Below are 17,839 nucleotides of genomic sequence, written 5' to 3' on the forward strand. Positions count from 1 at the left end.
ATATATATATATATATATATATATATATAGAATTATAATCGTTTTTAATTGAGATTCATAAGTCCCTCTCAGCAATTAAAATAAATTGTAGATACCACATACTCCTAAAATCAACATTGATGCATTTTGTATGAGGTTCCAAAGGAGATGACATTAAATAATATTAGTGTGTAATCTGTTCTTAGTGCAAAGCTCAAATTCCTCATAGAGATGTCAAAAGAGCAGTTATTAACTGTGACAGTAAGGTCGGCAGGTTTGAAAGTGTCACCTTTAAGTGTTCATGGGAATGACAATGTGAAAAGATCAGAGATAATCTCAAGGTGGTTAAAAGAAATTGAAGTGTCAGAAAAGTTGTTAAAGAGCTTTCAAGTTATATGAGAGAAACTAGAAGATAACTATGAGGATTCAGATCTAGTCATATGAAGGTGTTGCATTACAAACATGGCCTTCCGTGCACTATTTTATTTTTATGCTGTTTCTAGACTGTGCTGCGAGATGTTTCAATATAACCCCAAAATGCTGCAAAAGCTTTATTAAATAAATTAATTAACTGCTGACTTTGCAAAAGTTGAGCAAAAGCATCTAAAACCAAACCGAACGGTGTTATGAAAGCAGGCTGATTTTATTTTTATGAATTATTTATGCGTTGTTAAATCTGCAGTAGTTGTGTGTTGCTCACAAAAATGCTGTATAGATCACACCAATTATTTTTACATCACATCCTTACAAAAACTGAAGCCCGAGCAGGAGCATCCAGGAGACAAACTGCATGGCTTGAGGAGGAATGTACATGTGCAAAAGTCTGATGGGTGAAATAAAATGATTTGGAAAACTTAAATCTAAAAATCTTACTTTAGTGAAATATAGTAAATGATAAGAAATGGATGCAGGTCTTCAAAACATTTAAATAATAAAGGCCAAGTAATATTTGAGAACTAAAATGTAATAACTTAATCTTTAATATTTAACCGTCTTCTCTCTCACACAGCCTGGAAGTTATTGTATTTATTTAGCCTATACTGTAATAAAATCTTGCCTAATTTTGTTTTAAAATCAAATGAATGTTTCTAATCATCGCAAATTACATACAAAAAAATTAAGTTGAACTTTGCATAACTGAAACAAATTATATTAACTGATTAGAATTAGTAACAGTAACATAAAAACATTTGCTTTCATCACGTTTTGTCAATTTTTTACAGTGCATACATATAGTTCAAACCAGCAGTGTCGCTACTTCTCCAGCAGGGGTCGATGTTCAATCACACTCAACCGTCACTCTGTTAAAAGCCGAAGCTCGTGGTCTTACAAAAGAAACATCTTTAAATTACATATATACAAGACGTCATCCAGTGCTGTACAAGATTACATGCGTGTGCGTTTAACCAACAGAACAGTCTTGGCTTGGTTCCCCTGTGGATGTGTTTGGCTACTAGGGTCAGTTGAGCAGCGGAGCCCTTCGCTCTCAATCACCGGCCTTCACTTCTCCCAGAAGCCAGTAGGTCCTCATCTTGCCTTTCCCCTTCATCTCCACATCTCCTCTGAGCTCCAGCTGAAAGCAGTTGAATTCCTGCAGCACAGCTCGAGTGGCTGATGATACGTGAATCTTCAGAGCTGCAGGAGAAACAGCCATTATTAATTACAGCCTGTAAAAGCCTTGATTAGTTGCGTTCACACAGCTCACTCTGATGGGATGTTGGCAAACATTATTTACTTTATTAAACGTCATTTACTTTATACCTGCAGGTATAGTAGGTAGGTGTGCCATGTTATGTCATTTTAAAAGTTTTTGAGATAACACTGTAAAAAATATCTGTTAACAGGTTACATAATTAGTGTTTTCAGATTATTTACGGTTGTGATGGGACCTTTTTCTCTGCTCCGTTTACTTTTGATGTTGAAAATTCAACTCTACAGTTTTACAGGGAGACTTTTATTGACATTTTAATAGTTTGAAACAATATAATGTATAATAAATATTATATAGAGAGAAATAAGTCTGTAAAATAACTGAAAACGTACTGGCAGTTTATTATATAGGTTTTGTACTGTAATATAACACCAACCCAGACAATATATCACTTTAAACCATTAAAAATGTTAATAAAAGTCACTTTTTCGTTTTTTCAGGGTTAAAAGTTGGAAGAAAGATCAAGATCCAATAATACAATTCAAGAGCATAAATAAAAAATAAATACATGAATCACAAAATACAGAAAACGGATAATTAAATTGGTTCATATGAATCTGAGATGGTGATACGGTGGCTCAGTGGTTAGCACTGTCGCTTCACATCAAGAAGGTTGCTGGTTCAAGTCCCAGCTGGTCCAGTTGGCGTTTCTGTGTTTAGTTTGCATGTTCATTTTTCCTGTGTTGGCGTGGGTTTCCTCCAGATGCTCCGGTTTTCTCCACAGCCCAAACACATGCACTATAGGTGAATTGGATAACCTAACTTGGCAGTAGTGAATGTGTGAATGAGTGTGTATGGGTGTTTTCCAATACTGTGTTGCTGCTGAAAGGCATCCGCTGCTTAAAACATATGCTGGATAAATTGGAGGTTCATTCCTCTGTGGTGACCCCTAATGAATAAAGGGACTAAGCTGAAGGAAAATGAATGAATGAACCTGAGATTTAATGTAAATTTTCTCTTAATATAAATGACAGCATCAGCTCTTTTCTTATAGTGTCTGAAACCTGAAAGATCTCGGGACTGTACCCTGAAGCCAGATTAGCTGGCTAGCCAGTTAAGTATCAGTTTAACTTGGACTAATTCTGGGTTTTAGGTAGGGCTGGTGATTTGGCCTAAAATCAAAATCTCAATTGATTGAACATTTTAACTCGATTACGATTGATGAATGATTCTTTTATTTAATTATTTATTTTTTTGCTCTCTCCGTGCCGCCCACACTTGTCAGCGCTACCAAACAGAGCAATCGGCGAGAGGTATGTGACCGCATGAAGGCTGCACAAGACCATATGCTGTGCTTGACGCAGAAATGTAAAACAGAGCGAGGTCACGTGACTCTACACGCGGTAGGGAAAGTCATTAAAAAAATTGACCTGGAAAAATTAGATCGATTTTAGGTTCTGAATGTCGATTTCACTTACTTTTCAATTAATCGCACAGCCCTTGTTTTATGTACCATAAAAGCAGCTCAGCTCAGTTCAGCTGTACCATAATACCATGACATCAAAGAGTGAATAAAGTCGAGCTGCCTTCATGTGACCTAAAACCCAAGATTAGTGCAAACTAAACTGAACTAGCTAGCTAATCCAGCTTCATGGAACAGGTCCCTGGTCTCTCGAAGATCCTCATTTCTGAGAGCCTACTTTGCTTTTATTGGTCCAGTTTTATTAGTGTGTTATCATTCCTAGTGCATGTCAGAATCTAAACACCCAATATTTGAATTTCAGAACTGAAGGCCTTAACACTTATAACACAGTGATATAAACCCGAGTCCTCATCCTTTTGAAGTGCATCATATGAAGTGGATTTGCTTTTGCAGTGCAGAAAACATCTTCACATGTTGACAATACAAACCAAATTATTCAGAAATGATTCTTTCATTTGGGATACAATGAATTAATTTATCATGCACATGGATTTTTAAAACTTTGTAGACCTTACATTCACGAGCAATGGCATTTTAGTGAAATTATGAAACAGTATTATAGGGTGATTTTTAAAGAGCCCATCATTGATCTTGCTGTGCTGTTTTATTTATATAACACATTGAATTTATTCATTCTTTGAATTTGAATTAATTATATTTTTTACTTGCGTCACAGTGTGCTGGTAGACCTCCACAACACAATGTTTCTGTGAGGATTTGCTGGTCAAGGAAGGCATAATGCTAATCTTCGGCTTTAAAAAAATTAATTTAACAACCTTCAAAATTAATCTCTTTCCTGATTGCAATTTGTTTTGCTTTTGTCAAGTGTTATCTAACGACAGCTGATATCTGCCAGAATCTATGTGGGGAAACGGGTGGCAAGGGAAATAATTACATTTGAATTATAGCGGAATCTTTTCATCAACATTTTTTGTTTAGGCTTGTTAAATGATTTTGAATTTCATTATGGAAAATTAATCAATGTATTACCACGGTGATAATACAACATATGAAAAAGCATCTCCAGTGAGGCCAGATAATATAGAAATGCATTTTTCTAAATAAATGATTAAATGTAAGACTAAAACTAAAATGCTTATTTTTTAAAAAGTCATCTCTTGAATTTTTTTCTACATCTCAAATTGTTTTATTATAGAAAATGAAACAATTCAAATCTAGACATGGGACGATAACCCTTTTCAAGGTATACCGCAGTTTGGAAAAGTCAAGGTTTTAAAACTACAAACTACTACTGCAAACTAAATTTTCTGCAATACCATTCCTATGGTATGTGTACTATTTTTAATTTACTTTTAATACATTTTTTTAGGACAACAGTATCTCCAGCAGAAAAAAAATATCCAAAGATGTCGCTTTAAATTAAAAAAAAATATGTTTTTGAAATGGATGAGGACTGCAGAAGTCATTAATTCAATTGAATTATTTAGCCTGACATGTTTACTGCTCCAAAATATTTTAAATGTTTCTCAAAATAAAATATATTGTGTTCAAAAGCGAAAAAAAGTTGTTGTTTTTTACCCAGACATTTAAAAAGAACATATTTTAGAGCAGTAATCACAATACTGCGAAACCATGAAACCATGATACTTTTATCCAAGGTTATCATACCGTCAGAATCTTATAATGGCCCATGCCTATTCAAATCTCTAACCTACTACTAACTCATCTGAACTCCTGACCTTTACAGTTACAATGGTTATTATCATATTAAAGGTCCCGTGAGATTAATATAACGTTTTTTAGATGTTAGTTTCAGTCTATTAGTTTCAAGAATATCTATAAGCTTGTGTGCTCCAAAATAGAGACATAGTTTGCATTTCGAAAAAATAAATCTGGCAGTTTGCCGGCAGCTAGCTCTCTTCAACTCTCACATGGTCACCCACTGAAATTAAGCAGGGCTGCATCCGGTCAGTACCTGGATAGGAGACCACATGGGAAAGCTAGGTTGTTGCCGGAAATTGTGTTAGTGAGACCAGCAGGGGACGCTCAACCTGTGGTCTATGTGGGTCCTAACGCCCCAGTATATTGATGGGAACTCTATAATGCTCAGTGAGTGCCATCTTTCGGATGAGAGTTAAACTGAGGTCATGACTCTCTGTGGTCGTTAAAAATCCCAGGATGGTTTTCTTTAAAAAAAAAAAGAGTAGGGGTTTAAGCCCGGCATCCTAGCCAAATCTGCCCACTGGCCTCCTCAGGTAGCAAAGAATTCTGGCCTAGATTTGGCATAAAGCTGGCACAGCAGGTGTTCGTCCGGCACTGGCATACAGCATACAGCACTGCCAAATATGACACGGGTTTGGCAGAGGTGTCACCATCTTTAAGGCGGCATACAAGACTTGGGCCAGATATCAAATCTAGTATTTGGACCAGATGTTCAGAATTTATATATGGGCCACGTAAGTTTGACCTATCTTGACCCATTTTTAAAATACATTTCAATTTTTGGGAAAAGAAAAAATTCCACCAATTAGGTTGCTTCGAGACATCATGGTGGTGCAGTGGGTAGCACGATTGCCTCACAGCAAGAAGGTCGCTGGTTCAAGCCTCGACTGGGACAGTTGGCATTTCTGTGTGAAGTTTGCATGTTCTCCCCGTGTTCGCGTGGGTTTCCTCCGGGTGCTCCGGTTTCCCCCACAAATCCAAAGACATGTGGTACAGGTGAATTGGGTAGGCTAAATTGTCCGTGGTGTATGTGTGTGAATGAGAGTGTATGGATGTTTCCCAGTGATGGGTCGCAGCTGGAAGGTCATACTGTGTAAAACATATTCTGGATAAGTTGCCGGTTCATTCCACTGCGGCGACCCCGGATTAATTAAGGGACTAAGCCGAAAAGAAAGTGAATGAATGAATGAAAAAATGAGTTTGCTTCGAAAAAAAGTACACCCATAGTGCAGCTAAAGCGCAATGCTTCACGGGTTTATCAAATTCATTGCAGTTGCAACACACCAACATATCTGGCCTAGTTTAGGCCCAGTTCAGGGTTATTAACTTGGCTGAGACTTGGCCCAGATATGGTCCATGTTTGGCCCTTGTATGGAAGCCAGACTTGGTCCAATCATGTACCGTAATTCGCTGCAGCATGTGGGCCAAGCAAACGCTGTATGTGTGGGCCAGATCTGGGCCAGATAAATTTTGCTATGTTGGTCATTTCATCATGGCGTCCTAACCATCCCTATATCATAATTGGCTTCATCACTGTCTCCTCTCCACCAATCAGCTGATGTGTGGTGTGCGGTCTGTCGCAATACGGCTGCCGTGGCGTCATCCAGGTGCACACCAGTGGTGGATGAGGAGATTCCTCCCAAAAATGTGTAAAGAGCTTTGAGTGTGCAGAAAAGCGCTATATAAATGTAAGCAATTATTATTATTATTATTATTAGTTTGTCACTTTTTTGTCAAATTGATCAATGATTTTTTCCATGTGACCTCATACTTCAGTTTCTCATCAAATCTTGACTGGCAGAGCTGTGATAAAACAAAACGCTAATGGCTGTTTTTTTGAAAGGGGAGGAGCTACTGTATGTCCCACCCTCTTCATTTTTCAGTCGAGAATACATCAAACATCGCATAAAAAAATGCACATTCAAGGCACTTCAAGGGACCTTTAAGTTTTAAAGATCATTTTTTCTCTTACGTTCTCCATTCGACTCCATACGAGAGGATGTGTTCACTGTATCTCCGAAAAGACAGTACCTGGGCATCTTCAGCCCAACTACACCAGCACATACAGGGCCTGAAACATACACACACGCACACACACAATTCTCAATACTCAAAACTGCATGTGCTACAAACCAGGTTTAGTATGTTAGAATAATTTTAATACTATTATTTAGTAATATTAATAAATATGGATATTTATTAGTATTTACTATTTTGTAATATTTATTATTATGTTAGATAAACATAGTTCAATACAAGAAAAATCACTGTTAGTGTCAAAAAACTGTTTAAAATGCTCATTCTCACCACTGTGAATGCCGATTCGTAACTTGAGTTGCTCATCGGGTCGGTGGCGAATCTTAAAGGTTTTGACAGCCTCCAACAGAGCGAGGGACATCCGTGCAATCTCACGACCATGCAGTTTCCCATTTCGTACTGGCAGTCCTGAAACTACCATGTAAGCATCGCCTATTGTCTCCACCTAAAGGAACAATAAAACAAAAATGATATATAAAACATATATAAAGTTTGGGATAGGATAATGCAGTCCTGTAGTCTGTCATTGTTGTTTTAAACATGACTATAGGCTGAACACACACTGTAATATGCAGACGATAATTCATCAAATTCAAACTCCTGTGCTTTATAGTAAACAGCCAAAATACATGTTGTCAGTTTTTCGATGTAAACATATGTAACACAAGTTAGATCTGATTGTTTTAAAAGTTACTGATTATTTTAGACATTGTTTAGCACTAGTATAGCAGGTAGAGATCCACTTCTGCACAAAGCACAGGACAAAAGAAAAATGCACTGTTAGAGGTTAACAACAAATGAACAGAAATTAACAACATGCCGGTTGTTCTTTATATAGGTCTTTATATATAGAAGTGAACATTTGAAGAGGATCAAAAAGTTTTTCAAAATTGTAAGACAAGACAAGAATGGGTGTTGTTGAATAGTTTGTTGAATACTTTGTTGAAAGATTTTGATCTGCTTCAAATGTTGTTGTTCAAATATCGTTTCTTCGACAGCCTTACGCTATCTACAGGTAGCATATTTCCTTTTATTTAAATGTAAAATTTGCCACATAAAAATGCATATTCCTCTTAGGATTCAAGGCTTCATTTTAAATATGAAAATGCAACATTTTCTAGTTAATGAAACTTTTTGTTTACATTTTTTACCCTTTATTGGATGAGGAATCATGTATGTTAAGTTCATTGACATTGACTACAATAAAACATTCAAGAAAATGAGGATTGAATTCAAACTATATTTGTAAGCAAAACAGGGACTATATACTGCCGTCTAGGGGAGCGTTTTTCAATCTGAGGTCCAGGGAAATGTGGAATTAAAATAATAATAAAAAAATAGTAATAAAAAATATAATAAAATAATAGAAAAGTAATAGAATAATTACAATAAAATTAATCAATAGAAATATGAATAAATAAGGTTAAAATAAAATAAATATCAAAATGTGATTAAATAGATAAAAATCTGATCTAAAACATGCAACATATTTTAAAATTTTATTTTTAAAGCTTTAGTTGGTAAATGACCACTGTATAGATCTAGTTTGTTGGTGTACTGCTCAAATACTTATAATACCAGATCAGCAGATGTACTCTTACTTAAGAAGGCATTTTTTTCATACAGAGTTAGGTCGATCTGCATTCTCTAAGTTTGCTCCATATGTATGGAACGAGCTTCAAAATATACTACATACAGTATGAAATCTGTACCTTCTCGCTATATTTAAAAAAAATTAAAGTCTGTCTATTTAGAACAAAACACATGTTTTAATAATTGATTATGGCTTATATTATATTTGTATGTATCTGTGTTGTGATATATATATATATATATATATATATATATATATATATATATATATATATATATATATATATTTTTTTTTTTTTTTTTTTTTTTTTTTTTTTTTGGAACTCTGTCCTATGCTGCCAGGGACTTTCCTGGTTAAATATGTTTGTTACAGTGCTCAGCATATATAAGTATATCCCTCACAAACCTATCTTTTAAATTCATATTTTTAATAGGAAGCTGCACAATATTATATTTTTGCATATACATTAGATTAATCGGTGCTGAAGCCAAATCTGGAGGTAATCTAACAAAATAACTTACGATAACTGTCCAAAACTAGTACACCCAAATGTATATGGACGAGAAAAATATTAAATACAAATTTAACAAAGGAGAATTCAAGAGAAGCAAAAAATTGAAAAATTTAGTTGTAATTTTTTTTGCAATATTTTGCTTGAATTTAATTGTATTCTCTTTCAATTTCTAAATGTTTGGTGACTAAAATATTATTTTAATAAATATATCTGTTCAATAAATCTGTTTTGTTTAAATGCACCAAAATACATTGCCTATATTCACTGAGAAATGGAGAAAAATATTCATTTTCAAAATAGTATGTACTCAATTATGCTGAGCACTGCATAAGGCATATAAAAATGTGCTGAGGTTTGAGGTGGCGTTACCTTGTAAACGTCGAAATTGTCTATAATGGCATCAAAGCAAGTGTAGAGGTCATTGAGGAGGGTGACGACCTACAAGAAACAAAAACACTTTGAATCTTAAGGTTCAGACATCGAAAAAAACAGCATTTTCACTGTCAGTTTTAAGTGTGAAGTACCTGCAAAGGTGTGCTCTCCGCTGACAGTGATGTGAAGCCTACAATATCACTAAAATAGATGGTGACAGAGTCAAAAGCTTCAGCCTGCACCGTCTCACCTCTCTTCAGCTGTTCTGCTACTGAACTAACACACAGACACACACACACACACACGCACACACGCACACACACAACAAAAATAAAGCCATGTGAGACTTTGCCAAGTTGAATAAGAACTTTGTAATAGCTGCTTTAGTTTATGAGGCGTGTCGGTCAACTGACTGAGGGAGGATCTGGTACAGTAAAGCTTCTGCCTTGCGTTTCTCTTCTAGGTAGGCTTGGGTTCTCTCCTCTACCAGCTCCTCTAGATTATTAGCATACTGCTCCATACGAGACAAAAGATTATCCAGGATATTACTCCTGTGCTCCCTGTGAACACGACATGATGGGGTGAATGAAAAACACATGTACAGGGTGCAACATGCAGCATACAGTACATTTTTTATGCTCATAATGTTTGGAGAGAAAAAGGGCAGATGCTGGTCAAGGATGAATCTTTAGATTAAAATGATTTTAAACACAAATGAAGCAAGTGAATTTAAAGGGATCAAAATTGGACTGTAAAATTAGACTTAAAATGTAAAAAATATAATGTAAACTATCCTTGGCTCTTTATACAAGACTGTATATATGTGCATTTTTACATTTTAAGATAGTTACCTTGGACATTTGAGGATCATTGGCATCTGAAATGTGAAAACCCTTAAATGTAACAGAAATATAGAAAGAACTAGAGAGTAACAGGGGACAGACCTGTTCTGTTTGCGGAGTAACACACTAATATGGCTGAACTCAGGTCTGTCTGATGGTTCTTCAGCCCAGCAGCGCTGCATCAGCTGACCGAGCTCCTCACTGTGTGCCTGAGGGTTCAGTGATGGACGGAGATACGGCCATTCACCCAGAGCCACCCGATCCACAATCTCTATACACAAGGAAACAGCGATCAAGAGAAAAACACAAAGAGGAACGGTTTGAGATTAAATTAACAGATCAGTCAAAAAGTAAACTACTTCATTACTACCTTCATTTTTAAAGGTTCCAGAATCCTTGGAGTACTTTTATAAAATTGTTAACAGATTTGTGTGTGTTGAGCATCAGTTAAGACAACGTTAGCACCTGTCAGCTTTAGTTAAGGGGAAATCTGCATCATTTTGAGCTTTAGTCAGCTAATTTTACCTTCTGGGTTTATAATTATTTTTGGGGCGGGATCAAAATCGGTAACATAGCGCCGATCTACCAGTCGAGTGATGATGTGTCGGTTTCTCATTATTATCCATAGCTGAGTTTTCTTATCCTATGAGAAGACCCTGCTTCTTAATTATTCATGACAGCACGTGCTTTCCGAAAGCAAGGCAGACCTGCCAAGCTGTGAGACCGCGTACATGCACACCACAAATTATTTAATTATATTTTTGCCCTTCATGAAGGATCGTATGCATTTGCTCTTCAGTGTTTGGACTCTCAGTAGTGAATATTAAACCACACTGATCTGAGCTAAACTGAACTGAACTTAAACACTGAAAACTGAATTGAAATTTCAATTTACTATATAATATGTGAAGCTGCTTTGACATAGTCTACATTGTAAAAGCACTATACAAATAAAGGTGAATTGAATTGAATTGTTTCCATGTCCACACGGTTTGCTGCATGTTTTTCCCATAGACTGTAAAAGTTTTGTAAAATGTTTTTCCCTGTGATTCTGCCAGGGACGATACAGTAAAGCTCACTCCTCCCTCTGCTCGCAGCGCTCCACACCCATCATGAAGCATTTTTTGAAAAAATCGATGGTAGATTGAATTGATAGAGGGGGGTTTTATGGCGCTTTAAAATCTTAATTTTTACAATTAGATGACATTTACCATCACTTAAAGATCAGCTTGTAATGCATGAAAAGCCTAATAAATTTCAGTAATATTTAGCGAATATGAAATATTAAAATGTCTTAATGCAATGCATGTTATAATTTTGTGATGCTCACTTTTAGCAATTAATATAAATAATTTTAATTTGTACTTTAGTATTTCAATTTATTTAGAAAAAAAATCGTTAATTTCTTTCAAAATCAAACAAGAGTGCTCAGGGGAAGCTTAAATAATGTGTCTCTTGGGTAAAGATAATGTGCTCTTTGGGTAAAGAATTTATCAGAATAAACAGCAAAAATCAAGTCCAAGGCACTCGAAAAATGGGGAAAAAATATTAAAAAGCTTAAAAGACTAAAAAGTCAGTCAAAATACTTAGTCTTGATGTCAATACAACAGTGTACTCTGGAAGGGTGTTCTGGAGTAATCTATAGCCATTTTTTTTTTTGCTGTTTCTACTGTAATTTGTTGAAAGATCATTGTTATAAGAAAGGAAAAGACAACACTGCATAGCACAAAGAAAAAATAAAACAAAAGTAGAAATGTGAACATAGAACAATCTCCTTTTAGATCTTCATTAAAAAAAGTCAAGATTCACCTGGTAGAAATGTACCAATTGTAGACAGATTTAGAATAAAAATCTAATGGAAATGTATAGAAAAATGCATTTTGACTAAATATTATGACTTGTTCAGCCATTTAGCATGTAAAGACTTCTGCCATGAACAAATGATGAAATGTTGTGAGGGCTGAGACAATTCAACAGAGACCAAAATAATCCATTTTGATCAACATGACATAAGCAATTGATAATATAGGAAACATCAGAGAATTGCACAATCATTTGCATGAATGTACAAAAGCATGTACAACTTGTTCAAAGGAATGAGAAACTTCTTTTCTGAAGTGCGCAAGTGACACAATGATCTGAAAATTGAACAGGGAGTTTAGAGAATTTCAATTCTGATATGAGAAATGTACCAAAGCGATTGAAAGAAACTCTGATATAGCAACCAGTAGAGAATGTTCACCTATTTGTAAATCTCTACAGACTATAGCTAATACAACTTTTATATTATGTTCATAATGCATCCATCTGTAAATATTACCCATAGTTTAACTTATAAATTGTACCTACATCCTGCACTTGCTGCTATTGCACTCCTGAATAGACCTAAACTGCATTTCGTTGCCTTGTATATGTATAATGACAAAGTTCAATCTAAAAAAAACAAAACAAATTTGGATAGAGCCCCCATCCTAAACATTTCTTTCACTTAAATTCAACACGTCATAAAACAAACTCAAATATTGGTTGGTACTTCCAAGCCATACCTAAAGTAAATACATTTTCAGTGTGAAACGTTCCTTCAATTTCAACAGTATCAGCAGCCTGAAGACATTTTGCCAGTCAAAGTGCTTTCCTTCACTTTCTCTCTATTATCTGTTGCATCAGGGCATTTTTCATGAGTCTTATTCCCACAAACTCCCACAAATGTTTTATCTCTGTTTCCCATCCTCTTCCTGATCTCTCTCTCTCTCTCAGCTCTATTTATCAGCTCTTTTTACAGCTCTGAAAGCAACGGCTGTGGGCTGTCACACTCCAGCAAAGGCACCCTTTCTCTGCCCCATCTGAGGCTTTTCACAGACAATCTGGCCTGATAAGAAGCCGTTCTTCAAAGCTCAGGACATCTTTACTGCTGCACGCTTTTCTTTGTGTTTGTGTTGTGTATTTATACGTGTGCCAATTGATTGGCTGACCTAGCATACACAAGGCTCATTGGTTCACCAGTCTAGCGCCGGAAAGGCAATCTCATTACGAAGGTGGCCAAAAGCATGTCTGCCGCCCGGTTGAGATTGATATGATCACTTCTTTTATGTCCGTTCTGATTACAGTGCTGACATTAGAAGCTCCGGGGATGCTGACAGCATATTATATTACCTTGTGCAGGGAGAAAAAGTCTGCTCTTCATATAGAAACACATATACACTACCTGATGAAAGTCTTGTTGCCTATCCAAGTTTTAGGAACAACAAATAATAATCTGGCTTCTAGTTGATCATTTGGTATCAGAAGTGGCTTATATGAAACACAAAGGCCTCTAGATTACGCTTATTTTACCAAAATTAAATATGATCATGTCTTGACTTTTAATTCTTTAATTAGGACAGTAAGGTCTGACTTTGCTTAAACAAAAGTCTTGTCACTTAACAGAAATAATGTAGAGTATAGAATATAAAGTCATGGTGCAGTGGAAAAGGAATAAATATTGTGTATGACTCCCATGAGCTTGAGGACTGCATCCATACACCTCTGCACTTTGATATGGAGGCTGAAGTATGACAGGGAGCTTTCCTGCTGAAGAATTTGCCCTCTTCTGTGGTTTGTAATGTAATGGGCAGCACAAATGTCTTGATACCTCAGATGTTGATGTTGCCATCCACTCTGTAGATCTCTCGCATGCCCCCAAACGGAATGCAACCCCAAACCATGATTTTTCCTTCACCCAACTTGACTGATTACTCTGAGAATCTTGGGTCCATGCGGGTTCCAATAGGTGTTCTGCAGTATTTGTGATGATTGGGATGCAGTTCAACAGATGATTCAACCGAAAAATCTACCTTCTGCCACTTTTCCAAATGATCAACTAGAAGTCAGCTTATTATTTGTTGCTCTTGCTACTGAGATTGACGACAAGACCTTTGTCAGGTAGTGTATATGGGTGATTCTAGAAATGTGGGTTCTTTGCATCTCCAAGATGAACCTCATTTAATTTTTATTTTTAAATTTGTTTTAAATAAAGACTTTAATGAAACAGTTTTAGATAATAACACAAATTATATCAAGTTGTATCTAAAAAATAATGTTTGTATTTTATATTAAAAAATATTAACTTTAAGACTCCCCCACTGTGTCTAATTTGAAACCTTGTACACTCTCAGAAATAAAGGTACGCGAGCTGTCACTGAGGTGGTACCTTTTCGAAAGGTACCATATTAATACCTCAAGGGTACATATTAGTACCTAAAAAGTACAGAAGTGTTCCTCTTAAATTCTTTAGATACTAATATATACTTTTGAGGTACCCTTTAAATACAAATGTGTACCTTGTGAAAAGGTACCACCCCAGTGACAGCTTGCATACCTTTATTTCTGAGAGTGTAATTACCTTAGAGATTAACAGTTTTATTGATTCTCAGGCAAATTTCAGAATAGAACACAGAATACTCTGTAAAGAATCAACATTTTACCCAATTAACAAACCCAACCCAAATTAATTCCTAACTATGACTTTAAGGTTGCGGCTTGGCTATCATTAATTACATTTAAAGCCTCCACCTTTATATAATGAAGAGAAAATTATATTAAAACAAAATATGAATAGGTAAGTTCAGTCAATAACACATCAGATTTACACAGTCACAATCAGTATATTTCTCACACATTTATTACTGTTCCATTTCCAAACAGGTTAAGTACTATTGGCTTACAAGACATTTTTTCAAATGCGGCCACTCTAGCAAGTTCAATTATGTTGTCTGTCCAACCACCTAAACAGTCTAGGATTTAAAACCAAGAAAATCTAAGACCAAGCAAATGTGTTCATGAACTCTTTACCAGAATTTTTTTTACAAGACCACAGAGCAGTATTTCTCAACCACGTTCTTGGTGGACCACCAGCATTGCATACTTTGAATGTCTCCTTTGTCCATCATACCATTACAGCTCTTTCAGTCTGTGCTAATGAGTTAATGATCTGAATCAGGTGTGTTTGATGAAGGAGAGATAGAAAATGTGCAGAGCTGGTGGTCCTCCAGGAACATGATTGAGAAACGCTGCCATAGAGCATGAAGTGAATCACCATTCTCGGTCTTACATCTCCAACAATAAAGTGTATATTTTAACACTCTGTAATTACCTTAAATTATCATAAAATAATTAAGTCTTGTTTGGAGCTTTTTCGTGTTTACTATATAAACATTTGGATGAAACATCTGTTTCCTGTGTTATTTATAATTTCAGTAATGAAAACATACATTTGGTATTTGTTGCTATGTTCTGGTCAACTCTGTCATATCAGCTATGAAAAGGCATGACAATATTTAAAGCGCTGACAGAAAAAGCATGTGACTCGCTTCAAGTGATGCCACTTCCTCTGGTGGGAAACTCTGGAAGGGGTTGTTGCTAGATCGAATATGGTAGTGGCCCGAAGTTAATGAGTATTATTTATAGTATTTATTAAACTTCCCATTTATTGTATTTTATTAACATGTACCTCTACCCCTACTCCAACCTTAAACCCAACCATCACAGTGATGTAAAAATATTAATTATTGTTATACAGCATCACAAAAATGATGCTATATTGATGTGCGTATCCGCAGCTGTATCCTAGACTTTACCTCTGGAAGGCACTGAAGCATGTGATTTAATATTCTCTCATTAATTTTTGCAAAATGTTTTCAATACATCAAAGTAGATTAATAATTTGTGAACTCTGTTATTGATATATTTTAGCAATTTTCTCTTTTTTTAAAACTATAATATGATTTACATACATAATTCAGATTTAGATATGCCATGTGGTGTCTTGGGTTGAGGTTAGCAACTTGAGCTAAAGCATAAAATGATGGAAAATGTCAAGTCTGTTATTGTCAACTCTGTTAATGAATTTAAAGGTTTTACACATTAGGTTAAACAACAATTAGTGACAAAATCAAATGTCCCTTGTCATATTTAAACATTTTCCATTATTTTACATTAACAATAGATTAAGTTTACTGTAAGTTAAAACATTTGTTTAATTCACTAAGTAAAACAAATGGGAAATGCTTGAAATGTACCAGCAATACTGGACTGAGTCATACACAAACATGGATTTTGGTCTGTATTATGAATCACATGATTAAATCCATAAATTAGATTAGAGAGGAAGAGAGAGATAAGTGTGTGTGAAAGAGAAAGACAGAACAAATGAATGTGTTATGACTCTGAAAGTAATAGAAAGTGACAGTAATTTATAAAGCTTTTCTTTCATTCAGATTGGAGTTTTAGATAGAATATTGATTCAGTGTTTTACTATAGGGAGGTTTTAATATTTCATGATCAGTGCTTGGTAGTAAGTGATTACATTTCATCTGGATTTATAGTTATCCATTTTTTTATGGATTAAACACAAATTAGTCAGACATTGACCATTAATGATTTGCAATTAAATGATTTTGCTAATTCTTTTGTATAATTTTTTTTTCTAATGTTTCATGTGAAAGGAAATTGAACAATACTGCTGACATTTTATCTCTTATTAATTAAAATATAGAAGACTATGTACAGTAAATGTCATGCAAATGAATTTGTTATACATGAATCTAAATTAGCAAATTCAGTTACATTATATAATGAGATTCATAATTATGCAAGCTATACTAAATTCTGTGCCAATGTATAACCCACAGAAATATTGAAAATCGGGAAGACTTTGACCATCACATTTCTGTTTTCATGTTAATTAATGTCTGTTTATGTGATGCAGGAATTTTGTCAGTCGAGCCACACTGTTCTTAAAAATTTACTCAAATATTAGAATAAAAGTAAGTAGTTGAACAACACATTCTATTTGTTTTTTTAGGTAAAAATGTAGGTAAAAAACATTAAAAATTTGGGCTTTATTTAAAAATAATTATTAATCTAATTTGACATTTTAATGATTTAATTAATTAGTATTTATTAGTATTTCATATTCAATTTAAATTTATTAATCTCTATAATTTCCCCAACCTTAATATAATGCAATGTTTTATGCATTTCATGATGTTAATAACACCACAAAATGAAATATTCCTTTTTAACAATCCCATACTTATCTTAAATGTCAAAAGTAATCTAAAAGTAATCCAAACGTAGTTTAAGTCTACTAGAATCTAATATATTCCATTACAAAGTACGATTGTCATCAAGTAATTTATTTTTAGTTACATTTTTAGTGACATTTTTTAAATGTATGACAGTAATCATGTACAGTAATAACAAGTTAGGTCAAAAGTAATCTAAAAGTAATCCAAAAGTATTCAGAGTGCATTACCTAAAATGAGCAAACTAATAAATTACAATACAAACTATAATTTTCATAATGTCATTTTTTTTAATAATGACAATTTTTAAATTTATGACAGTAATCGTCTACAGTAATAACAAGTGAGGTCAAAAGTAATCCAAAAGTAGTCCGAGTGCATTACCTAAAGTGAGCAATCTAATAAATTACAATATGAACTATAATTTTCATAAAGGATTTTCATTAGTGACATTTTTTAATTTATGACAATAATTATCTACTATAATAGCAAGTTAGGTCAAAAGTAATCTAAAAGTAACCCAAAAGTAGTCCAAGCGCGTTACGTAAAATGAGCAATATAATAAATTACATTACCAGCTATAATTTTCATAAAGGATTTCTTTTCATTAATGACAATTT

The 17,839-nt window shown here is 34.6% G+C and overlaps 1 protein-coding gene across 2 annotated transcripts in view; it reads right to left on the bottom strand.

Annotated features, from left to right (window-relative positions):
• Nucleotides 1-606: 606 nt before the first annotated feature.
• Nucleotides 607-17,839, bottom strand: part of npr1b (natriuretic peptide receptor 1b) — a 97,762-nt gene continuing 80,529 nt past the window's right edge. For both annotated transcript variants that reach the window (XM_056475806.1, XM_056475807.1), the window contains exons 16-22: nucleotides 10,258-10,426; nucleotides 9,727-9,873; nucleotides 9,466-9,589; nucleotides 9,311-9,379; nucleotides 7,104-7,278; nucleotides 6,769-6,867; nucleotides 607-1,614 (exon numbers count right to left, since the gene is read on the bottom strand). In XM_056475806.1, the coding sequence (XP_056331781.1) occupies nucleotides 1,466-1,614; nucleotides 6,769-6,867; nucleotides 7,104-7,278; nucleotides 9,311-9,379; nucleotides 9,466-9,589; nucleotides 9,727-9,873; nucleotides 10,258-10,426 (932 nt within the window). In that variant the 3' untranslated portion in view covers nucleotides 607-1,465. The remainder of the gene's footprint in view (nucleotides 1,615-6,768; nucleotides 6,868-7,103; nucleotides 7,279-9,310; nucleotides 9,380-9,465; nucleotides 9,590-9,726; nucleotides 9,874-10,257; nucleotides 10,427-17,839) is intronic.

Source organism: Danio aesculapii, chromosome 16, assembly GCF_903798145.1.
Source record: "Danio aesculapii chromosome 16, fDanAes4.1, whole genome shotgun sequence".
Classification (NCBI taxonomy): Eukaryota; Metazoa; Chordata; class Actinopteri; order Cypriniformes; family Danionidae; genus Danio; species Danio aesculapii.